Below are 22106 nucleotides of genomic sequence, written 5' to 3'. Positions count from 1 at the left end.
ACCACCACCTATATCACCCCCTTCCTTAGCTTCTTATTTCTCTTACCTATCCCTCTTTCACCTCTTTGCACAATACATCCATTTGACTGCATAATTGAACAAATATTTCTCACTATAAATGCAACATGAGGAGAGTCTGTTCTTGCAAAAATAATGGTATTAGGTGGGAAATGGAATAGTATGGAAAAGGAACAAGGGAGGAAGTGAATCTGTAGAAACAGGCAGGCAGGAGCGTTGAGGAGAAAATGTGTGAAGAAGGCCCAGAGAGGTGATGGGGTCAAAGAGCAACTCCCTTAAATTGAGAGCCAATCGCTGTAATTGTCATCTAGATTCAAAGCAGACACACAAACACACACTCCACAGACAAAGGGGTGCGCGTGTGCATGTGTGTGTGTGTCTACATGCTGTGTTGATTCTTGTGAAGAACTGCAGATCCATGTGAGCGCGAGCGTCTCCATTCTTCTCCACTGAATGGCGGTGCAGGAGTCAGGCTGCCAATCAACTATTGTGCTCTTGTCAATTTAATAATATTTCTGAGCGCTGACCTCCACAGCTCTCCACAGCCATCACTCTCTGTGTGTGTGTGTAGGGGTGTTTTTGAGTGTGTTCCTCTATATTTCTCTGTCTCTACCTCTTTCACCTCAGTCTAACCCCCCTCCTCACCTCTCTTTGCTTTCCGTCTCCCTCCCTCTGTCCCTGTCTCCTGTTCTCTCCTTTATTAGAAGGAGATAGTGTGAATCCTTCATCTCTTTCTCCACTAATTCTCCCTGTTATTGTCCTTCCTGTTTCTCACCATATTCCCCATCACTTGTCTTTTTCTAATTCTTCCGTCCACTTTATCAAACCCCATCTTTCGTCTTGTATTTTTCCCTCAGAGCTCATCCCTCTATCACCTTATCTCAACTTCCAAGCACCTCTCCTTTCAGCACCATCCAAGGCCGACTCCTGCTGCCGTCCTTTCCCAGTTTTCATTTTTTCATCACCTTACTCTCATTTTGTCAACTCTGCGTCCCCCTCCATCACTCCTCAGACTCCTTCCTTTCCTTCTATCCTTCCTTCCTTCCTTCCTCATCTCTCCCTTCCTCCACCCTTTTTCATTCCCTGGGGAGGTCAGTAATAATGGTTGTGATGGAGTGAGAGAGGGAGGTGCGATTATTGTCTTGTCGGGAGTCAGAGGAATCGATCGGCCCAGAAATATGAGGCGCGAGAAAGAGCCGCTGTGTCAGATACAATAACCACCCGCTCCCGGGGGCTTAGACACACACACACACACACCCGCACACACACACACACACAGCATACAGACATATACCCATTTCCAACACCAACATGCGCATTCATTTAGTTGGACACTGACGCGCGTGCACACTTGTGCCATCTTTCTTCTTTATTAACGCACACATATCCCTCTTCTTCTTCTGCGTTGGAGGAGGACGGCGCCGAGGCAGCCCAATCATCTACATGCTTTGATCTGTGATAAAGCATGGAGGTATATCTGTTCTGATCATTCTTCATGCACAGATAAAGGGCAAGGCGAGGAAAATCGCTCACACACCTTTCACTCACGAAGCTACAAACAGACATAAACACACACACGCACACACGAGCGAGCACGCTCTCACCGAGACCTTTCGCTGCTGTTGCCTGGCAACGTGGCCGAGTGTCCAATCCAAGCGGAGAACGGTGGCCGGTGATGTCACAGCTGCTGCTGACCAGCAGGTCTGAGGGAGAAAGAGAGGCAGAGGAGGAGAGGAGAAAGTTTGAACTGGGTGAAAGGAAAGACGAGGAAGGTTGCAAAGAGAGAGCAGGACGCTGATGAGGATGATGATGACAGGGTTTGGCATGAAAGAAGAAGAAGAGGAGATGAAGATTAGGCTGAAGATGACCACAGCTGAAGTCACTAGAGATGTTCTGATCTGAATTATGTGAATCTCTGGGTTTGGTACATCTTCAAACTGCCAAAACCAAATCTAGTCGATTCCAATTTTGTTTTAAGAACTATCATGTAAGGAGCCAAGAGGAGAATTAAAAATATATTTGTTTAGCCTTCCTGCCATGAGCCATCATTAATTATTTATATTAGCAGAGGCAATGTCATGATGCCGTGTGAGAGATCAGACGCTGTAAAACAGGGGTTTGCTAACATTTTAAGGCAAAGGGAAAATCTTTTAAACCAACTTTTTCCATCTTATGGTAGCTGATAGTGTTACTAAAGCAGCATTTTTCTGATATTTGAGGCTGATGTTTGATAATCCAGCAGATCCGTAGCAAACAGAGATTCAAACGTACAATGAATGAAACAAAGCAAGTTTTCTGTGCAGCCTTCCTGTTAACTGCTAAACTGTTGCTCTCCCTCGCAGACTGAATGAACTGCAAATGCGTTGACTTAGAAAAGATTATCTGAGTCTCTGAGTTTTTTCTGAAGCTAAAAACATCAAACTTGTTTCCCCTCAGTAACAGCATCCACATACAGCTGTGGTTACTGAAACATGGTAGCAGTTAAATAAAGTTCACTGATTACAGAAAGATACAAGTTTTCAACTGGTTGGTAAAAAAAAAAAAAAAGTCAGAACCAAAATTTTCCATTTCTGCCCAATAAACCATTTCTCAGTCCATCTCTGAACTTGAGCTTCCGTCTGCAGAGAAGGTAATGTTCCAGGGAGGAATGTAAGCAAATATTCAGGACAATAGATTATAATCTTAAATACTTCCAATATGTAGCTTGGAATCAGTGTCTGTACTTGAACTTTGGAATGCTCTGTAAAAAAAATAACAATAATTGACATACTGTTTCTGTAACTTGCAACTATGTGCTGTTTATTGTGAACGAGGTCATTCTAAAACGTTCTGTAATCTTTTCAATTCTTTTTATTTAGATAATACCTATTTATAACAAATATATCAAACCACTTTAAAAGATATACCATCTAACTCTATATCTTACTTGCATAGAATCCACTTGATTCCAGATTCAGTTAATTTCAATCCAATCAATTCCTATTAAATTATGCAGTTAGTTTAAACCCAGTTGGATTCACTTTTGTTTAATTGATTTAACTGAGTAATAATGGCTGACTGGTAAAAAGTTATTGATGAATCTCAGGCAATAGCTCATCCTGAGTAAGCATGTGGCAAAAGTGGACAGTAATTACTTTCTTTTAAAGGAGATCTATTATGTTAAATTCCAATTTGGCATGTTTTTATTCTTCTATTTGGGTCTCAACTCCTTCTAAAAACACTTATTTTTTGCCAATAAATTAATGTCTAAAAAATTTGCTGCTTCAAAAACCTCATGAGTCACAGTTGACAGACGTCAGTGTCACTTATGGCTATAATTGTTTTCCCACCTTACAATACATTTTATAAAATTATTATATAATTTTAGTGATTCAAAGAAAGAAAAAATAAAAAGTAATGCTTTTACTACTATATAGTATACACATTCTTGAGAAATGCAAACTGATAGAAATGCTTTTAAACACATCTTTAATGTAGGTGTTTGTACGTTGTATGTGTTTGAAGCCATATTGGGTTTTGAGGTTGAAATTGATGACTTTCCAGGAAAGATGTCAATCTTTCAGGGTTAAGCCGATTTTTAATTTTTTTAACTTTGAACTCAGACAACATTGCATTTGATGTAAAAATGTAGTCCAGTAAGTCCCACAACATTTAATGGGCTTTTTTCTAACTTCCTCTTGCACCTAATTGTGTTGCAGAGACACACTAAGTCGTTTGTAAACAGAAAAACATCGAGACTCAGTTTTAGTTCTTCTTTTCCTCAGTTGCAGTTCTACTTATTGTTGTCTAAATAATTTTAAATTCAAGTTCAAAAATACTTTACTAATCCCAAAGGGAGATAAATGTTGTTGTAATTTATTTTTTCAAAGCCTTCGAAGGGTTATTGTAGTTAGTGATTACTGTTAGCAGAAAGATCTCTTGTAACGGTCTATATTGCAGCGAATCTGAAAAAGTCTCTGATTGAAGAAACTCTGTTTTCCCAAGACAGTCTCATGAAGAGGATGGTCAGGGTTGTCCATAATTTTCTTGACCTCATGAAGAATCCCTCTTAGCATCATCATCTCCAGGAGGTTAAATTTAAATTAACAAATCTAAATTTGATAGCCACGTTGCCATGTCCCTCAGCGGCCACAAGGGGGAGAGGTCTCTGAAACCACAGCAACCTGATGTCCATCTGTACATATTTTAATAAGCAGAGCATGGATGGCTTTTCGCTGCAGCCTCTTTTGTCAGTGAGCAGTTTAGTGGCCTTGGTGGCCCTTTGTGCTGCCAGTCCCTTCCCTCCTGTGCCTAAAGAACAGGCCAGGGTTAGGCGAGCAGAGATAAAGATTTGAGCTTCAACCTTGGTCGCGCCATGGGAGAGAGCAGTGTCTGTCTAGACAAACCTGGCTCCCAATGGGCTGCCGAGATGCTACAGAGAGGAGGAAGAGGGATGGAGGGGCAGAGGGCGTAGAGGATGAGAAGCAATTGAGAAGTATTAGGAGAGGAGAGGAAGAGGTGTTGTGAAGGTGTATGTGGTTGAGATGGCGCCGGTCCCAAAGCAACCAGCAGGGTTAGTGTGTTTTAGCCCCTGCTGCTTCCCATAGGTTACCTCAACCTCTGTAGAGCGCATACTGTTAGAGCTACTGTTTATAATCCTGCAAGTCTTCGTAGAGCTACACACAAACACACCTGGACGTGGGAGTGGATTTTAAATCTCTCCCTTTGTATAATCGAGTCATACTGTTTGGACTTGGGGTTCGTGTCCGAGCCCCGTTCTGTCCCCATCCAGAAGGAGAGGAATGTGATGGATTATATGAATTAAAGCCAGAGTGTGCTGTAGGCCCGAGGCTGCGGTAGATATAGGAGGGCCTCGCCGTAGCGCTATACTGAACCAGTTGGAGACCTTTGAAATGTCCCTGTGATGACCCATTATACAAACATCCTCCTCCCAGCTAACATCCACCCTCCAATCTCTTTATTCATCCCCTTCTCACCTTCATCCCCGTCACCTTTACATCTCCTTCCTCCTTCCCTCGCAGTTTCCCCCTTCCTCTTTCTCTTTTTGTAGCATCTAATACTCTCCCTCCCTGCCTCTCCCTCATTCTTTGACAGTGGAGTGATTGATGGCACTCCAGAGGCTCCAGCCTCCTCCCATCCTCCTCCCTGGAGTCGCACAATCAGATTGCGTGCTTGTGTTCACCGTTTTACAAACACAACTTTTAGTAGTGAGCAAATTCTCACCATAAACAGCTGAAGCTTTGAAATCTCCAGCTGGTATAAATCAATTTCCACAGCGGATTTGGCTCACGGCTCTGGTCTGAATAAATAAGTGTAAATGACTGAATAAAGTCCTTGTGTGGTTTAAGTTGTGAACGTTTTGCTTGCTGTGTAATTTCACTGCAACAGCTTGTTTGAGTTTCTCAATCAACTATGCATTCATGCATATTTACTCTGGTTTATGTGGGCTGGTTTTGGTCTGAGCAAAGGTCACGGCCAAAGCCAGGCTGCCTTAGTGACCCCTGACCCAAGAACCCACCAAACGCCCCCCCGACCTCCCTTAAAATACCTTCTGTCACTGATTGGTCCAGCTGAGTGGTTTCCAAATCTGATACAGTAAGTTAAAACTTTCGACCTTTAATGACGTGTCCAGTGTAGTGTCGGGGATTTATTGTATAGTTTATTATTTATTGTGATAAGAAATTTAATTTATCCTTCAAGCTAAATTTAGATTAATCTTGTTTAAAAAAACCAAAACTGTTAGTATTATTGGAAATATTACTTATATCAATATCAATAAGTTTTAAAATTCACACTTCTTTATGTGACTGGTGTCCTAAAGAAGCCTATTACGAATGAATGTTTTTTAAAAGCAGTATTTGTGTTTGTGGGGCTCTGATTGCTGTGCCATGCAGTGCCACCCATAGTTGCCTAAAAGAAAAGTCACATTGTGATAAATCTTTAAGTCCATATCGCAGAATAGTCCAGTGTGCGGCTTGGGGATCTTTTGCAGCCTTTGGATTATGATTTTGTGAAATACAAGAATAGAGCAAATTTCAAACTTCGTAGATACTTCAAGCAGATTTACACTTTCTAAGCATTTTTTGGTTTGACATTTTCACTTACAAAAGAAAAAAGGAAAGTATCTGGTACAACACAAAGCATTCTTCTTTGACTAATCATGTTTTTTGTTTTGTTTAAACATAGTACATATGACCACTAACGCCCAGTGACTCGCTGCAAAAGCAGACATGGATGCACCTGAACATCAAGCTCGGTGAAACACACCTCTACTTTTACCGAAAGAGTAAAACGCATCGTTCTTTTGTTGCTGAGAATAAACTAGAACTTATTTTTGACCTCAAAAACACTCTCAAATTGGAAATTGTGTGCCTTTCTTGTAATAAAGCAAACAAGAGAGAATCTTTTTATATTCACTATGATTTGCAGAAAATGGTTAAAGTTTATTGCTGAACGGTTAAAGCAATTATAAAAAATACTTTTTGTTTAATAAAATAAAATAAAAAGGCACATTTCACACCAAAACCATATTATCTGTGGGACAAACATCCAGTTTCTGGCCTGATGGTCGGATATTCCCATGTTTTTTTACAGTTCTCTTCCTGCGAGCTTCACTGGTTTCTTTTAGTTTCCCTGTAAAGACACACAAGGAAGCAATGGTTTCGCCCTATGACATCATCAAATGGGCTTCCCCAAATTGCATAAAGACACTGACTTTAGTGAAAGTAAACGTCTGAATTTACAGAACGTATTAAAATCTCTCTCTCATTATTCTTGCATTCAGTGCATAGAAATAATTTTGGTAATATTGACCGACTTAAAACAGAAAACGTTTTGTCTGATTTAACGTCAGACTGTTAGAAAAATAAAGTTATGTATATTTAATATTCCCTGTAAAAATGTGCTCTAACATTTCTGCTGTAACATTTTTCTTCCTCTTTTCTTATGATTGAAGACCTTTCTTTTTAAAGGTATTGTTTTGAGAAAGCACCGGTACAAAAATGTTTGCGGTCAACAAGCGTTGAAAACATTGAAATATTAATCGATTGTAATTTTTTATAAACTTTTGTGCGCCATAATTGTTTCTAAACCTGGGAGGGATAAACCTAGAAATGGGGTCCAGCCAAAAAAACAATCCGGTTTCTTTCTAACTGAGCACCTGAAGTGCGGCACTGTGTCCTGCAGAACATGGGGTTGTTGTAAATCACCACATAAAGTATTTATAAGGTTAAACTTGGGAACTCTGCTGCTGTTAGCTTTTGAATTAGTGAACTCAGACCCAGGGAGAGGGGACAGGGAGGAGTGATTCGACCTTTCTCTTTAGGGGCCGGATCCCGGCTTAGAAGAACAAAGAGTGCCACCCTGTGGCCGCTCCGGCTCACTGCCACAGCAGCCCACTGACTCATTCAGATACGAGAATCTGGTGAGAATAAATCCTGCTGAAACGCGCCGTTCTGCAACCGCAGCATCATTCCTCGACGTTAGCTTTTCACTTGTTTATCGGTTTAGTCTTTTAATCCAAGTGGGTGGCGCTGATAGTGGCTCATATTTACTTTTATCTGCAATGTTCCACTCATGCCCCGTGTACCCGTCACGTGTAGAGATTCATAGTGTGGGTTTCTGTGGTGTGTCACTGTGTGCAGCCCTCAGTGTGGCGTGGTCAGTGGTACAGTGAGCGTACTGACTGACTTTTTCCTTCCTCTTGGGTTAGATTGTTAAACTTAGCTGAGGATGTCTCACTTGTTCTGCTGCTGGGGGCTGACAGACCACCGGACGCCCACCCGTGTGCCCCCTCTCGCCCCCTTCAGTCAAAATATAAACACAGGTATGACGAAAGAAACTGTGATGGTGTAAAAGTTTTAAAGAGCTCTCTCTTGAAAGTACCCTGGCCCAAAGTACAATGGGTCAGGGTTCAAGCCATCCGTCATAAACTCGTCAAGCTTGCTGTTTTCGGCTCGCATGTGTGAGCGCGTTAACAGGAGTGTGTGTGACCGAGTGTGTGTGAGTGGCTGTTTCCAGCCGCGCCATCACTTTCCGACGGCACTTATCATCCCCCTCTTTTTCACCTCAATCTATCTGATCAATCTCCTCGCTCACTCACTCTCGCTCCCACTCTCTTCTGCTGTGTCCCCCTTTCTTTTTCAGTTTTTTTTATGCATGTGTTGTATTTTACTCTCCACTCTGTGTTTGAGTTCCTATTCGTTTGAGAGCTACTTCCTGTTATGTTGCAGGATGTGGGGAGGAGGTGGGGCCTCGGGGGTGTGGACTGGTACAGAAAGAGAGAGAGCGATAGAGAGGCAGGCACGGGAGGGAGGGGTAATTCAACCATATGATTGAATACACTCGGCACGGGGAGGGTGAGTGAGAGTTTTTCTTTAGGAAGCACGCACGCTCTCACACAGATATGACCAAGACAGCGGCGATAGCGGCCAAGGACTTCTCCAGTATGTGGTTGCCAGGTGAGTGGCCGTCTGTGCAGCTCTCTGTCGTTGCTGCCCATCATTTGCCAAGACCAATTAGGCGTGAGGAAGAGGGAACTGTGTGTGTGAGGAAGAGTCATCTCTAGGCTGTTGATTAATGCCACTGGGTCCAACAAGCTCAGCTAATTAGAGAACATCAAAGGATGAGAGGTGAAAGGATGGACTGGACGCAGGGAAAGGTCACCTGACTTGCCCTGCGTGTGTTCATGTGTGTGCATGCTTTAAATTAATGGTACATGTTAAATATTCTTGTGGAAATTCAATTTAAGATGGAAAAATGTGCTGCACCGTCAACAACATTTTCTTTTTTTTCTCAAGTGTTGTAGCATTAGGGTTTTACCTCAATGATGTTTCACTGATAAGGAAGGCTTCATGCAACTTTTAAAGTGGTATAAACTTTGCATGCCACAGAGGGTTTGCTTTTGCTTTGACCAGCCTTAATTTGTCGGTACGTTAACAAAGAAACAGAATATCAAAAGGGGAAACACTTAAAATAATCCTCCTTCTCAATAGTTAAAAATATTTAGGAGGAAAGCAGAATGAATTGCAGCTCTTCTCACCTCACGACCTCAGTTAGGTGGTCAAAAGAGGTTGCGAGAAGTGCGAGAGAGCCTGAGCTGACCGGCTAAACACACACACACGCCAATACACACACACACACACACACAGCAGGGCTGCTGGTTGACTCACCAATTACCAGAAATCAATTTTTCAAATGTCAATTAGCTCATGTTTTCTCCGTGCCCGTCGTCAAGACTCAATTTGTTAAACATGTTGCGAATTTTCATGCGCTGATGTGCCACCTTTTATCAGAGGGTGATTCACGGATTTGAAAAAGCTCAGTCACATCTTAACCCCGATGTGGTCACTCTCTGCGGCCTCGGAGAAATTGCTCCGATCATCAGGGTGACACATCAGCCGCACAGACAGCAGCAAACAGTAACAGTTTCACTGTAACACAGTGGAAAACAATGCAGACGAAGCAAAGGTAGAAACTGGTAAAAGAAGAAAGTTATGTCAGAAGCTCTGATAACGGAGTCTGCAGTTATTTTGCATGTGTTTGCATACAACTGGAGGATGAGCTCAATAATTGAGTGTAAAGGTGAAACAATTTCTCAATTGAGAAGATTAGAAATTAACTAATAAATTTTAATATTCATTTAAAATTGATTCATTTAAATCCTTACATTAATTTCCATCAAATTCATTTTCCGTGACGTTTTCTTATTGTTTTTGCAGAAAAATTGTATTATAATATGTGAAATTTTTCTATGTAGAAACATGAGCCTGGGATCAGCCTCAGTTATCACATTAGACTGTTTATGAGTTTATTTTATTTCATGTTTAACTGTTTTATCAAGCTGAAAGTTGCAAATCGTTCAAATGATCAATGATGAAATGCAAACTTTCATCACTAACCAGCAACTTCTGTTTTAATTTACACGTCTTTCTGTATTATTTTATTTCTTACGTTGATATTTGATTAAAATATTTTGTCGTCTTATTTTATTATTCAATAATAGTTTACGTGCTGCTCCGTTTGGTTGGTATCTGGAAGGAGTTAAATTTCTTTCTGATGCTAAAAAATTGTTTTATTACAGCTAAAGTGAGAGTCTTGCTGGATTTATATTTCTTATTTTTTAAATTATTGAACAATAATCGCAATAACTCCACATCCAAAGCTGATTCAGGAAGTGGGGTGAGGGCTTTGGGGCTCAGACTTGTTGCAGTGAAGTTTATCTGAGCCAAAATACCCAGAGGAGAATAACAGAAACAGTCCAGACTGTGCACAGACTGCGTTGTTCCTCGTTCCTTTCTGTTGCATCATTTATTCATGACACAGGATTATACAGCATTAATTTTTATCTGGTTAAGCGTTTCGTCTGGTTTCGCCTTCTGGCTTCACAAAGTCACAGATCAAACCCCATGAACCCTGAAGATACCTAAGAAAAAAAGCTTTTCTCTGCTGGTTTTCATTGTGTTTGTGCAGAAATATGCATCTTCTTGCTCCTAATACTATCGTCTTTAACTTATTGTGATGGGTAAAATAAGTTGTGTGTTTGAACACGCAGCAGTGTGTTGTTAAAGATAAGCAGGTTTTTTTAAAAGATGGAGTGAAAGAGAGAGTGAGAGAGGGAGAGCAGGTTAATATTAATAGCTACACTGACAGTAAATGTCGGGTTTAGCACTCAGCATTCAACCCGGTACAAGGGGAAGTCGGGAGGGGAAGTGAGAAAAAGTACACAGCATCTTGATATACTGTCCCGCCACCATATTACTGACCACATTATCCGCCATGCTACCGTCTGCAGGCCGTTTCACGCCATGAATCGGCACACACCTTTTCCCCGTCTGCTGCACACATGGACGAGAAGAACATGCATCATTTCATCCGCTTGATTTTGGTCTTGTGACCGTAAGCTCCAAACGTCTCGATCCAAGCAGCTATTAAAGTAACGTTTGTGTCTTTTTACCAATTTTGTGGTGAGTTTTTTTGTAAATAAGAGGAAGATGCTATTTTGGGGCAAATTCTGTGGTTTTCAGCAGAAATTGAGCAACAGTGGACACTTCTCATATTTCCCTAATAGCCGCCATCACAAAGTCCCCAAAACAGGGGGGCTTACTGTATGTAAAATGGGAACAACCACAAACTGACCCTGAAAATAGACTAACCAGCATCCTTAATTTTGCATCCTGACCAAATTAGCTTCCACGTTTTGAGGGAAATCCTGCAGTCAGCATGTTGGTTTGCACGCATGTGTGTGGGCCCTCACCGTCATGCAGCGAGTGGAGCTTCTCAAGCAGATCGTCACCTAAACTCCTCCATTCCCTAAAGACATTCATGCATGCTCTGAAGCTGACTGATCTCACATCTGGTTCACTAAAACAAACATGTTGCTGCTGCAGGGAACCAGCCAGGAACCAGCCAACATGTGTATGTGGGTTCTGTTTGGATTCTGCTGACGCTGGATGGACACCAAGTTGGTTTGGTTTCAATATTGGCTTGTCGTATGTGATGCACTGACTTCATGTGAACTACATCTGGACAAGCAGCTTTAACTATCTATGCTTAAAAATTACAACCAGTTTGAATTTTTTACGTGGAGTTGCTCTGCATCAAATCGGTACAGCTAATTAGTTTGATCCAGCATGTAACCCATGTTGTGAAAACAGATGTAAATGTTAACTGTGTCTGGGTTCAACTTACAATGGTGAAGTGGTGCTTCAAAAGAATGAGCCGTATCAGAATATCAAGTGGCTCTATTTTTGCTTTTGAGCGACTGATGGAAACTCAAAACTGCCATACTATTCAAAAGAAAATAAAGCATAACCTGTGCAAAATTAAACATCAAAATCAATGTTCCAACTCTTTAAAACGTGTTGTGTTTTTTAAAGTCGTAATAATAATGTTTTTAAAAAGTTTTGCATAAAACTTTCTGTCAGGCTGCATATTTGTTCTGCGGTGATCATCGCCTGAATGTTTCCTTTATTCAGCTGTTCAGGGTTTCAAGAAAGTTAATTTAAAAGTTTGTAAGATCATTACTAATTAAAGATAAGACACATGAAAGATAACATAACCTGCTCAATAGCTTAAGTATATTTAAAATAACTTTAACAACCACAGATTTTGAGCTGTGCTATGCGACTCGAACGCATTTCGATGACGCTTCAAGGCCGTCCTTCACCAGATAGTAAAATTTATGATGGTTATTACAGCGATTATAATCGCTGCTCTCAAGTTATATTTTATTATATCTGTGTCCAGTGATTTAAGAAGCCTGTGGAGTGAAATAAGAATATTATAAATGTATTGACCTAAACATAATTTGATGCCGGAAAGTCATTTTCACAGGTTGAACTATTTTATTAGGAAACCTAAATGTCCCTAAGATGAGGCTTATTGCGTCTCCGTATCATGACATTTGTAGTTTTGTCACAGCTTACTTTTTTAAAGGTTTTAGTCCAAAGAAATGAATAAACACAGATACATAAAAACATCATTTTTAGCCTATTGTCTGACCATGTTTAATTATCGTATGGTCTGAAATTTAGACCTTTACACTTTTTAAGAAGTCTACAAACATTCTGTTTGTAGACTTGGTTGCTTTGAGCCCAACATCTTTAGCTATAGAAGCAATAATCATCTTCGCAGTGACCATGTATCAATCAATGCCTGCTTTGGCTGCCACTTTTCTGTATTCAACTGTAAGGAAATGTTATGACTATTAATAAATGATGCTTATCAACTGAAAGTCCCTCAGTTCTTTTGGTTTGATCAGAGTTGACAGTAATAAGGAGTAAAATGAAGCCGTCAGAAGACAAAAATTCAATTAGACTAAACTGAGTTGAATTAAACTACATGTGAGGTCTCCATAATTTATGAAAATACCTTCCTTAAAAAAGAAAAATTAAAGAATACTAAAGGTTTTTTAGTGCATAGGTGTGAAATGAGAGCAAGCAAGGCAGGAAATGTGAACCCAAGCCAATGATGAGGTGAAATTACTCTGAGCTGTAGAGGTGACATCTGACTGATGGCTGGCTCACTTAAAACAGGACATCTGGTCAGCAGTGGTCAGGGAATCGGTGTGTCGCTGCTGCCACCCAGTGGCGGAAAAACTGCTTGACCATTTGCAAAGCGAGTGGTCATGTTTTGGTCACATTTGTCTTCATGGAGAAATATAAATGAAATCGAGGCATCATGTGCGACAACAGAACCGGGAGAGAAGAGAGGCTGAACATGAGAAGGGAGACTGAGAGTTTATTATGCAGGTGGCAGATATAATTAGTTGATCGTTGGGCAGATTTGCATGTTTTCACAAAAGGGAAGTTGCTCTGTGTGTGTGGGGGGGGGGATGTGTGGGCGTGGGTGTGTGTGAGTGTGTGTTTGTGTTAAGGGAAGGCAGAGCAAGAGAGTGGGGGGAGAAATGGTTTCAAATGGACACAACAAAAAGTTTTTCTTTTACAGTTTGTGGTTTCAGATAAATAAAAAGGCTTTTGTAGCAGATAATGCCACAGGCTGATAACCAAACATAAGTTACCGCACACTGGCACATCTATAGACACACACACCTTTGTATTCTGCGTAAACTCCTCTCAAACATCCCCATCCCTGTCTTCCCAAGCCTAAATTCCACTTTTGTCCTGACAAACAGAAGCAAAGACTTAAATTTGCAGCCTTGCCCTATTCATGACTGTCGCCGCTGGGACTGTCCCAAACAAAAGAACCAGAAAGTGATGCGGTCTTGTGATGAATGACAAACAACATGAGACATTTTCAGAGCTCCTTTACTCCCACGAAAACACCCAGGTTAAATTTAGAACAAGCAAACACCTTTAGGTCAACCCACTCCTATGTTCAACCACTATTTGGAAAGAGTGAATGAATGTGGGTCGGATGTATAGTTGTGAATGATTCAGTTTAAGTTTACAGTGTGTAGGCTTCTCTCTGTGACCTGAAAAACACTCAACCCCAACACATCGGAGATCGCCGCCCTGGCCTTCCGCTTTCCCCTGCTCTCATCTAGATTCTGGTCACTTACATGTTCTGCTATCATCTGCACTTCTTCTTCTGTGACACATTTTACTCGTGTCTTTCCTGCCGCAGATATCAGGATGTCAAAGCCAGCAGAGGTTGAGAAAGTCGGGGCTGACTCACCGTTAGAAGGCACAGGTAGGATCGGCCTCAGTTATTTCGGATAAATAGCTACTCCTTTAGTATAGATGTGTAACAAACATGGCATTGGAAAGTATTTGTGTAAACTGGTGTGTGTGTGAGAGAGAGAGAGAGAGAGAGAGAGAGAGCTGTGCTGGAGATGAGATTTATCACTTTTTCCTTTGCCTCCTACGCAGAGTCAGAGCGGAATGGACCTGAATCAAATCACCAGGTAGGTCTTACACTTCTGATCGTTACAATCATCTTCCGCCTCCTTTACCTACAAACTGATCTGCTTAATGAGATAACAGCTCCAAATAGTAATTTTTGAACTTGTTTTTTACAATAAAGTTCACAATATTTTGGTAAAAATGTCCAACAACCCGTCAAATAAGAGCATCTTTTGTGCCAGGAGCACTTCCAATCAAAGTTTTCATTTTAATACTTTTTTTGTTGGGGGGATATGAATAAGAAATAATTGTTTTTATTTGAAATTATGTGTACAGTAATTAATACTTTGTAGAATCCCGTTTGCTAGTAAAATGGCTCTTCTACAAAATTTCACAATCCAAATTGGGAATGGTGTAAATTTAGTCACATTTTTAATATTTTAATATGATAAATTCACTGACAAATAATTAAAAAAAGATTAACCAAAGAAAGTATTTCATACAACACAAAGAGCTTGCTCATCATTGCCCACATTTTCTTTGCCTGTGTTTTAATCTTCTAAGTAAAAAGGACCAAAAATGTTCAGAGAATTTTACTCAAAAACAAACTTGGGTAAAATCCATTCATGAAACTTTTGAATAAAGAGTGATCCATATCCTGCTCTTGCTTCTGAGGATAGACAAAAAATTAAACAGACTAAACTTTTTAATAAGGAAGAGAACAGAAAACAATCTACCTAAAATGTAAGAAGTTGTATTAATTTTTTTTTTCAATAAGGGACATGAGACTCTTTTTGTTTCGAATCTACAATAGTTTATAAATTATTGTACAGCAAAACCCTACATCTTACTTTAATTAAAATTAGTTTATTGTTAGCATGCGCAACAAAAAAATACTTTCTTTTTTTCCTTTTTAAATAAAAACATTAATATTTATGGTCTGTATGAAACCATGTTTGATCATCCAGAGTCCTGAGTATCTTTTCTTGAGCTTCTCCTAATTCTTTTCTAAAAGGTTGGGAACTGAGAAGAGAGTTGTTTTGTACCTGTTTTGTATCCCGGCCTTGACAAAAAATCAAATGATGACCCATTACTAGTTTATTAGGAAACTAGATTTGTATCTATTCATTTCAAAGAATCAGCTCTTTGGAAGAAAAACAGACCCTCAGCATTACGGATCCTCCACCGTATTTCACAGCAGGCAGGAATGATTGTCACTAAAAAGTTGAAACTCAGTCTTATCAAAGCTCTATATGTTTATGTTTGTGATTCAGGGGGGAAAAATGTATTTCTATCATGCATTCAGTTGGCATGCAGCAAGCATCTAATAGTTGTTTGGAAACTTGGTGTAGATTTTGTATCTACATTCTTTGCCTTCTTTCTCAGTCTGCTTGATAAGAAGATAGTTTTTAGCTTTGTTCTAGTTTTGTTTGTTACTTTTCAGTGTTTTTAAAGTTTTTTCTCTGACTGTACACAATTATGAGCAACTTTAAGCAAGATAAGTCCTTTCTATTCTTAGGAAGATTAACATCTACCTGCTTCTTGTAAATGGCATGTTCTCCCTTCATTTGTACATTTGATAAATAGCATTTATTCTTAGTTTATACCTCAGTTTATATGTAGCCACTGATTACTAATGAAAAGTTAATAGATACTTCAAAAAGTAAAAGAAAAATTACAAAAATGTCTGAATTACTTTCATTTCATAGGATATTTTTAATAATTGTGGCACAAACAATTTAGTTACAAAGGTAAATTTCTTCTTGTGGTTTCTCCTACTCATAAATGTACTAAGAGCGAGGTTTTAAAATGTAATACATTGTGTCTGAATAATTTGGACTGAAATAAAATGTAAGTTGTTTTGTAAAGTGTGCCTGCTGAGATTTTGCATTAAAGCAAGACAGAAAGCATTTAGAAAAATGTCCCCAAGAAAATCTCTAAATTTCTCTCTTCATTTAGACAGAAAAGCATTTGGATATCAGTCCATAATATCAACAGTCATTGTTCAGGTTGTTTATGTAATTCAGTGTTTGACTCATTTCTCCAAGGTTCAGGCGATGAAAGTCAGCCCCTTTTCTCTGTCACCAAACCTGAACAGCAGCAAGGTGAGCGAACTGTTGTGTGTCAGTATTAACGAGCTGCCCCTGCATGTCGCTGCGTGATTCTGCTTCAGAGTTTGTGCATCTTTTGTATCGTGGCGTCACGCTGTAGGCTTATTGACAGTATGGCTGCTGAAGCTTTGTGCTTATTTCTAAGCTCTGAATCGCTCTTTTGTTGCATCGGATGGTCAGGCTGACAATGTGTCCACTCTCCGCCCCGTCTTTGGTGTAAACAAATTCACAAAAAAAGCGCATTAAGGCTCTCTGCTGTCACTAAGCCCAATGATAAATTAAGTAAGTCTGTGAGATTACTCATTTCACCAAGTTATTATACTTCGTTTTCATACCACGAGAGATATGCAAATCAGTACACTGGAAGAAGCTTGGTCTTCCAGTCTAAACATGCCCCGACCTGGGAGAAAAAATATCATCCCTTTGTGCTGAGCAAACACAGATTGGAAACACAGTTCAACTATGGTTAAATAATAACACTGTAACTGACTCAGAGAAAGCAAACTAACCCCACTGAGGTTCACAAATCCGGATCAGTAGATTATTAACCTTTTGTCCTAAAACTTTAAATTTCATCTCAATCCTAAGTAGCCTCTACGTTTAACCATTTTCTTTTCACTGTTTAGATATCACCACCAGCTTTTTTTTTTTTTGTTAGATTTTCTTCTACATTTGTCCCCATATGATCTTTGTTTTTAAACCAGAATAAGATGGATGAGTGCCCAGAAATGTCTCCAGGCCTTCCTCCATCTCATGGCCCGACCCCTTCCCAGACAGCCCTGCAACACACTCAGCTCATGCTGACTGGCTCGCAGCTAGCAGGGGTAAGACTAACAAATATTCACAGCCGTACTCGCTGCTAGGCCTTTACCTCGCTTGCTTCTACTCGTGCTGCTTTTTGAACACTTTGTTTCCCTTCTTCATCCTAACTTCTTGCTCTTTTCCTCTTCTGTACCTGCCTCTTTCTTTCTTTCTGCAGCTGACAGCTTTATTGCCAGCACAGCAACAGCTGCTGCTGCAGCAGGCTCAGGCACAGCTCCTGGCTGCCGCCGTGCAGCAGTCCAATGCAGCCCATGCGGCTCATGCTGCCCATGCCGCCGCTCAAGCCAATCAGCAAGCTCAGGCAGCTGCAGCAGCAAATCAGCAAGCCCAGCAGCAGCAGCAGCAACAGCAGCAGCAACACACAGGACAGACAGGGCAGCAGGCTCAGTCCCAGGGACAGGGACAGAGCACACAGGAGCAAAACACCCAAAGTGTCTCTGTCCCGCCTCCTCCACCTCAGCTCACACTCTCCCAGCCTATCCAGCTCACAGCCCAGGTACTGACCGCCAGTCCCGGACATTTCCTGATCAGAGAGGGGCCTTCAGTCAGTCGAACAACTCGTCCTGATTCACCTATTTGTTCATATCATTCTTCTCCGCATCCAGACCCATTCTCTTTTTCCAATGAAAACAAATTATGTATTAACACGCCTTTTCGTTATGAAATCCTTTTCTTGCGAATATGAGTCAATTCCCGCCTGCTAACATTTATGAACTTGTTTCTCTGTTGAACAGGACATTCAGCAGCTGCTGCAGCTTCAGCAGCTGGTGTTGGTGCCCGGTCACCCACTTCCGTCTCCAGCCCAGTTTCTCCTCCCGCAGGCACAGCAGAGCCAGCAAGGTGGGAATGCCAGACTTTTTGATTTATGCAGTGTTTTATAAAAGTATTGATGCCTTTTGAACCTTTTCTCATTATGTCACATTATTCAGAGGATGTCATGTGACAGACCGACACAAAGCGGACGCAATTGTGAAGTTAAAGAATTGGAATACACAGTTAAATTTATTTTTACAAATAAAACTATGAAAATTGAAGCAGCCATTTGGATTTTTACTCTAATATTATTTACAAATAACTTTTACTCTAATTTTACATATAATGCAGCTGCACTTTGAAAGTCCTTGGACTAGAGTAGATACCAAATTATTGCATATTTTGGATCCAATGCAGGACCTATATCAATACTGATACCAATACATTTTATTTAAATTTGATATGTCATCAAACATCTGAACTTAAAGTGTTTTTTCTTGTTTTTTTCAAACCTAGGAAAATATTTGGACAAAGTTTAAAGGCGTCTACAAAGTCATTTAATAACATATTGACATGATTTGGGAGCTTTTTTCCTAAATAAACAAAGTGCAAAATATTACTATTTGAGAGCAAATCAAAACAAAATTTATTTTGAGGCAGAGTTGAGAAACTACAATACAAAAATAAAAATAAGAAATCAACAGTGAATCTGAAACTAAAGTATCAATCTGATACAGATAATGACTTGGTATTGATATTATCAATATTTCAGATTGATCCACCCACCTCTATCTCAGAGGTTTTTAATATATATATATATTAGTGACCAAACAGCATCATGAAGACCAAGAAACACAGCAAGAAACTCCTTAAGACATGGCTGTCCACCTGAAATGAGAGAAGAGGGAGAAACAGCAAAGTGGTCCATGATATATTGAGAGGAGCCACAGAATCTATTGATGGAATAAATGTTAGTCTTCCATACAAAGTCCTGTTTGCAGTTTGCCACAAGCTATATAAGAAGAAGGTGCTCATTATGTTAGCAGCTTGATGCTGTAGGATTGCTTGTCTTCACAATTTCTTTACAATTTGTAAACGTTCTAAGAAACTGCAGAAATGTACCCCAAATAATTTACAGTGTAATTGCTGTGAAAGGCGGTATTAATTCAGAGAATACAAAAACACATCCTGCTTGAGGGTCACATATTATGCTTCTTTGACCAGGTTAGGATAAGTCTAAAGTCATTCTGAGATGATGAGATTTTAGCTGCTCAGTTCTGACTATTTTGAGCTCCTTTCAGACGGAACTGTTGTACAGCGTCTTGTCACTTTAAATCTAAATAAGCTGGTCAAAGTTTACACTTGCACATAAAAATGGCTGCAACCAGATGCACAATTATACACCTGTTCATCTTTGAAAAGCAGAAGTAAAGCCTCCTGCACAACTAACAAGAATGTAGCAAGTGGTTTATGGATGGTAAGTCAACAAAAAAAAAAAAACACTTTTCCAGCAGCCATTGTACACCCCATACGGCAGTAAAACCAACCAAATGTGCTGGAGCTGCACTTGGGTTGCTAGGTAACAGTCTGGGATTTGCTGGAGTTGCGAGGTGAGGGCCAGTGCCTGCTGATTTGTAACTTTACTTTTGGCAGGTTTTTGAAATGACTAATTTTTCAGACACCAAAAGAAATAAACTTATTGACAAAAAGCCCACTGTGTGGGTTTTTCAAACACTTGGACTTCTTTTAAAAGCAGCAGAAACCCAAATGGCAGAACAAAAACATGCAAAATGTGAATAATAATAGCTCCCCTTTAAAAGATTTCTTATAGTAAAATAATGTTGAGTACCTTGGGTTATTTTTCTTTTAGGTTATAAATACATTCTGCTTTGTGTTGTTCTACATTGATGTTTTTGATTTTAACGTGTCGATGTGTGAAAGGGTTCAATGGTTGCTGATGTAGACAAAGTCTCCTTTTTGACTTATGCACAGTGTCTTGTGCGTTCTTGTTGATCAGGACTCCTATCGACACCAAATCTTATTCCGCTACCTCAGCAAAACCAAGGGAGCCTCCTGGCTGCTCCAACTAGAATGGGACTCCAGTCGCAGGTAGGAAACTTTTTACTCAGTGGAAAAGACAAACCCACTCCCTGAACAAGCACGGTGAGAAAAAAAACACTTCCTTTCTCATTTTCACTTTCATTCATCTCATGTCCTGTCAGGTGCAGCGAGATAAGAGCATAGATGTGGGGGGAGGCGGAGGCATGACTACGGTGCCCTCTGTGACCTCTCACCCCGAGGAGCCCAGCGACCTGGAGGAGCTGGAACAGTTTGCCCGCACCTTCAAGCAGAGACGCATCAAGCTGGGCTTCACACAGGTGAGCAGAGGCAGATGTTGCGTCAGCACTGAAGCATCTCTGCTTTGACTTGTCTCAAACTGTTTTCCTCCACCCTGCCAACAGGGAGACGTCGGTCTGGCCATGGGGAAGCTGTACGGCAATGACTTCAGCCAGACCACCATCTCTCGCTTCGAGGCGCTCAACCTGAGCTTTAAGAACATGTGCAAGCTGAAGCCACTGCTGGAAAAGTGGCTCAATGATGCAGGTGAGTTCTTATTAAAATATATTTACAGTTTCACTCCTTCTGACTGAGGACTAACTTTGGGTTTTTCCCTGCAGAGACCATGTCCATAGACAGCACCCTGCCCAGTCCCAGCTCCCTGTCCTCTCCGTCTCTGGGCTTCGATGGCCTTCCTGGTCGCAGGAGAAAGAAGAGAACCAGCATTGAGACGAATGTACGTGTGGCCCTGGAGCGTTCATTCCTGACGGTAAGATATCAGGCTTTATCATTATTATTATTAAAATCTATTACAGTGAACCCTCGTTTTTCGCGGGGGTTACGTTCCAAAAAGAAGCCATGATAGGCAAAATCCGTGAAGTAGTAACCTTTATTTTTTTTACAATTATTATACAATGAAATACTCCATAATACATTGAAACCAAAAAGCAAAACCCTTTTACAGGCTCAAGCATTTGTTTAACAAATAAAAGTACTGTATAAATGTTTTTTGGTTTTTTTTACAAATAACAACTGTACTGTAAAATAATAATTTTAATCATTAATACGAACTGAAGGCTTCAAATTGCGGAGATCAGCACCGCCCCACCGCGACCCGAGTCATTGGATTATGGAACGAATGGAAGATTAATTAATTTCGTAATGGCGACCTACAGCCGCATGGCTTCTACCTTCCTTTAGCATGTCCAGAAGTTCAACTTTTTCTGCGATAGTTAGCATCTTCCGCTGCCTTTTGGGCCCGACCGCAAGTGCCTTTGTCGGTGCAGAACATTTTGTCGACATTATGGGTTTTAGAGAAACTTGAAATTGCAAGAGATTTTGCAAACTTAAATCTGACAAGCTGTTTTACATACGTGTACATATTAAACCGCAACGTTATTGACACACAGGTGGAGAAGAAGCAGAGAGACCGTTTATCCAATAAGAATGCAGAACACAAAACACGATGCAAATCCGTGAAGCAGCGAAACGGTGAAAGGTGAACTGCGTTATAGCGAGGGTTCACTGTACCTAGTTTTTAAAGTTTGTATGTTTGTATTTATTAATTAATAGTAATTATAAATTAAGAGGAAGATTCTAATTCTTCTCTTCTATTTATTTATATGGCTTCAGTTCAATTATCTATGTATTTTATGTCACTAAAATTTAACAATTGCTGATTTGATGATCTAGGACAGGAAATTACAAAATCTTTTTTTAAAACACATAAAAACACAACAATTATTTTGTCGTCTTGTAGGCTTTTACAGTTCTGATTGTGGCAGCTTTATGTCTCTTTGTATCTTGTATCAAGGTCACTATTCGTCACCAAAGTTAGCAACATCCCTCAGTAACACCAATACTGAAAGCTACACTACACAGTCCCCACAGTGTTGACCTCTTAAACTGTTAACACAAATCTATAAATTGCTCATTAATAGACCCATAAGAGTAACGATTGTTTTTTTTAACAAAGGGCTCATGTGACTTTTAAATCTGAACTTTTCTATGTTCCTTTGGTAGCTACCTGTGTTTCTGTGCA

General features: G+C 40.2%; 1 protein-coding gene across 5 annotated transcripts in view; it reads left to right on the top strand.

The window, feature by feature from the left end:
* Positions 1-22106, top strand: part of pou2f2b (POU class 2 homeobox 2b) — a 67590-nt gene that overhangs the window by 29302 nt on the left and 16182 nt on the right. For 2 of the 5 annotated variants that reach the window (XM_032557533.1, XM_032557543.1), the window contains exons 2-11: positions 14104-14169; positions 14349-14383; positions 16370-16426; positions 17137-17256; positions 17412-17750; positions 17989-18094; positions 20025-20116; positions 20230-20385; positions 20470-20611; positions 20686-20834. In XM_032557533.1, the coding sequence (XP_032413424.1) occupies positions 14104-14169; positions 14349-14383; positions 16370-16426; positions 17137-17256; positions 17412-17750; positions 17989-18094; positions 20025-20116; positions 20230-20385; positions 20470-20611; positions 20686-20834 (1262 nt within the window). Of the gene's footprint in view, positions 1-8345; positions 8478-14103; positions 14170-14348; positions 14384-16369; positions 16427-17136; positions 17257-17411; positions 17751-17988; positions 18095-20024; positions 20117-20229; positions 20386-20469; positions 20612-20685; positions 20835-22106 lie in introns of those variants that run through there. The other 3 variants (XM_032557535.1, XM_032557539.1, XM_032557553.1) reach the window with 3 other exon arrangements.

This window comes from Xiphophorus hellerii, chromosome 3, assembly GCF_003331165.1.
Source record: "Xiphophorus hellerii strain 12219 chromosome 3, Xiphophorus_hellerii-4.1, whole genome shotgun sequence".
Lineage (NCBI taxonomy): Eukaryota > Metazoa > Chordata > Actinopteri > Cyprinodontiformes > Poeciliidae > Xiphophorus > Xiphophorus hellerii.
This window is presented reverse-complemented; position numbering and strand designations above follow the sequence as displayed.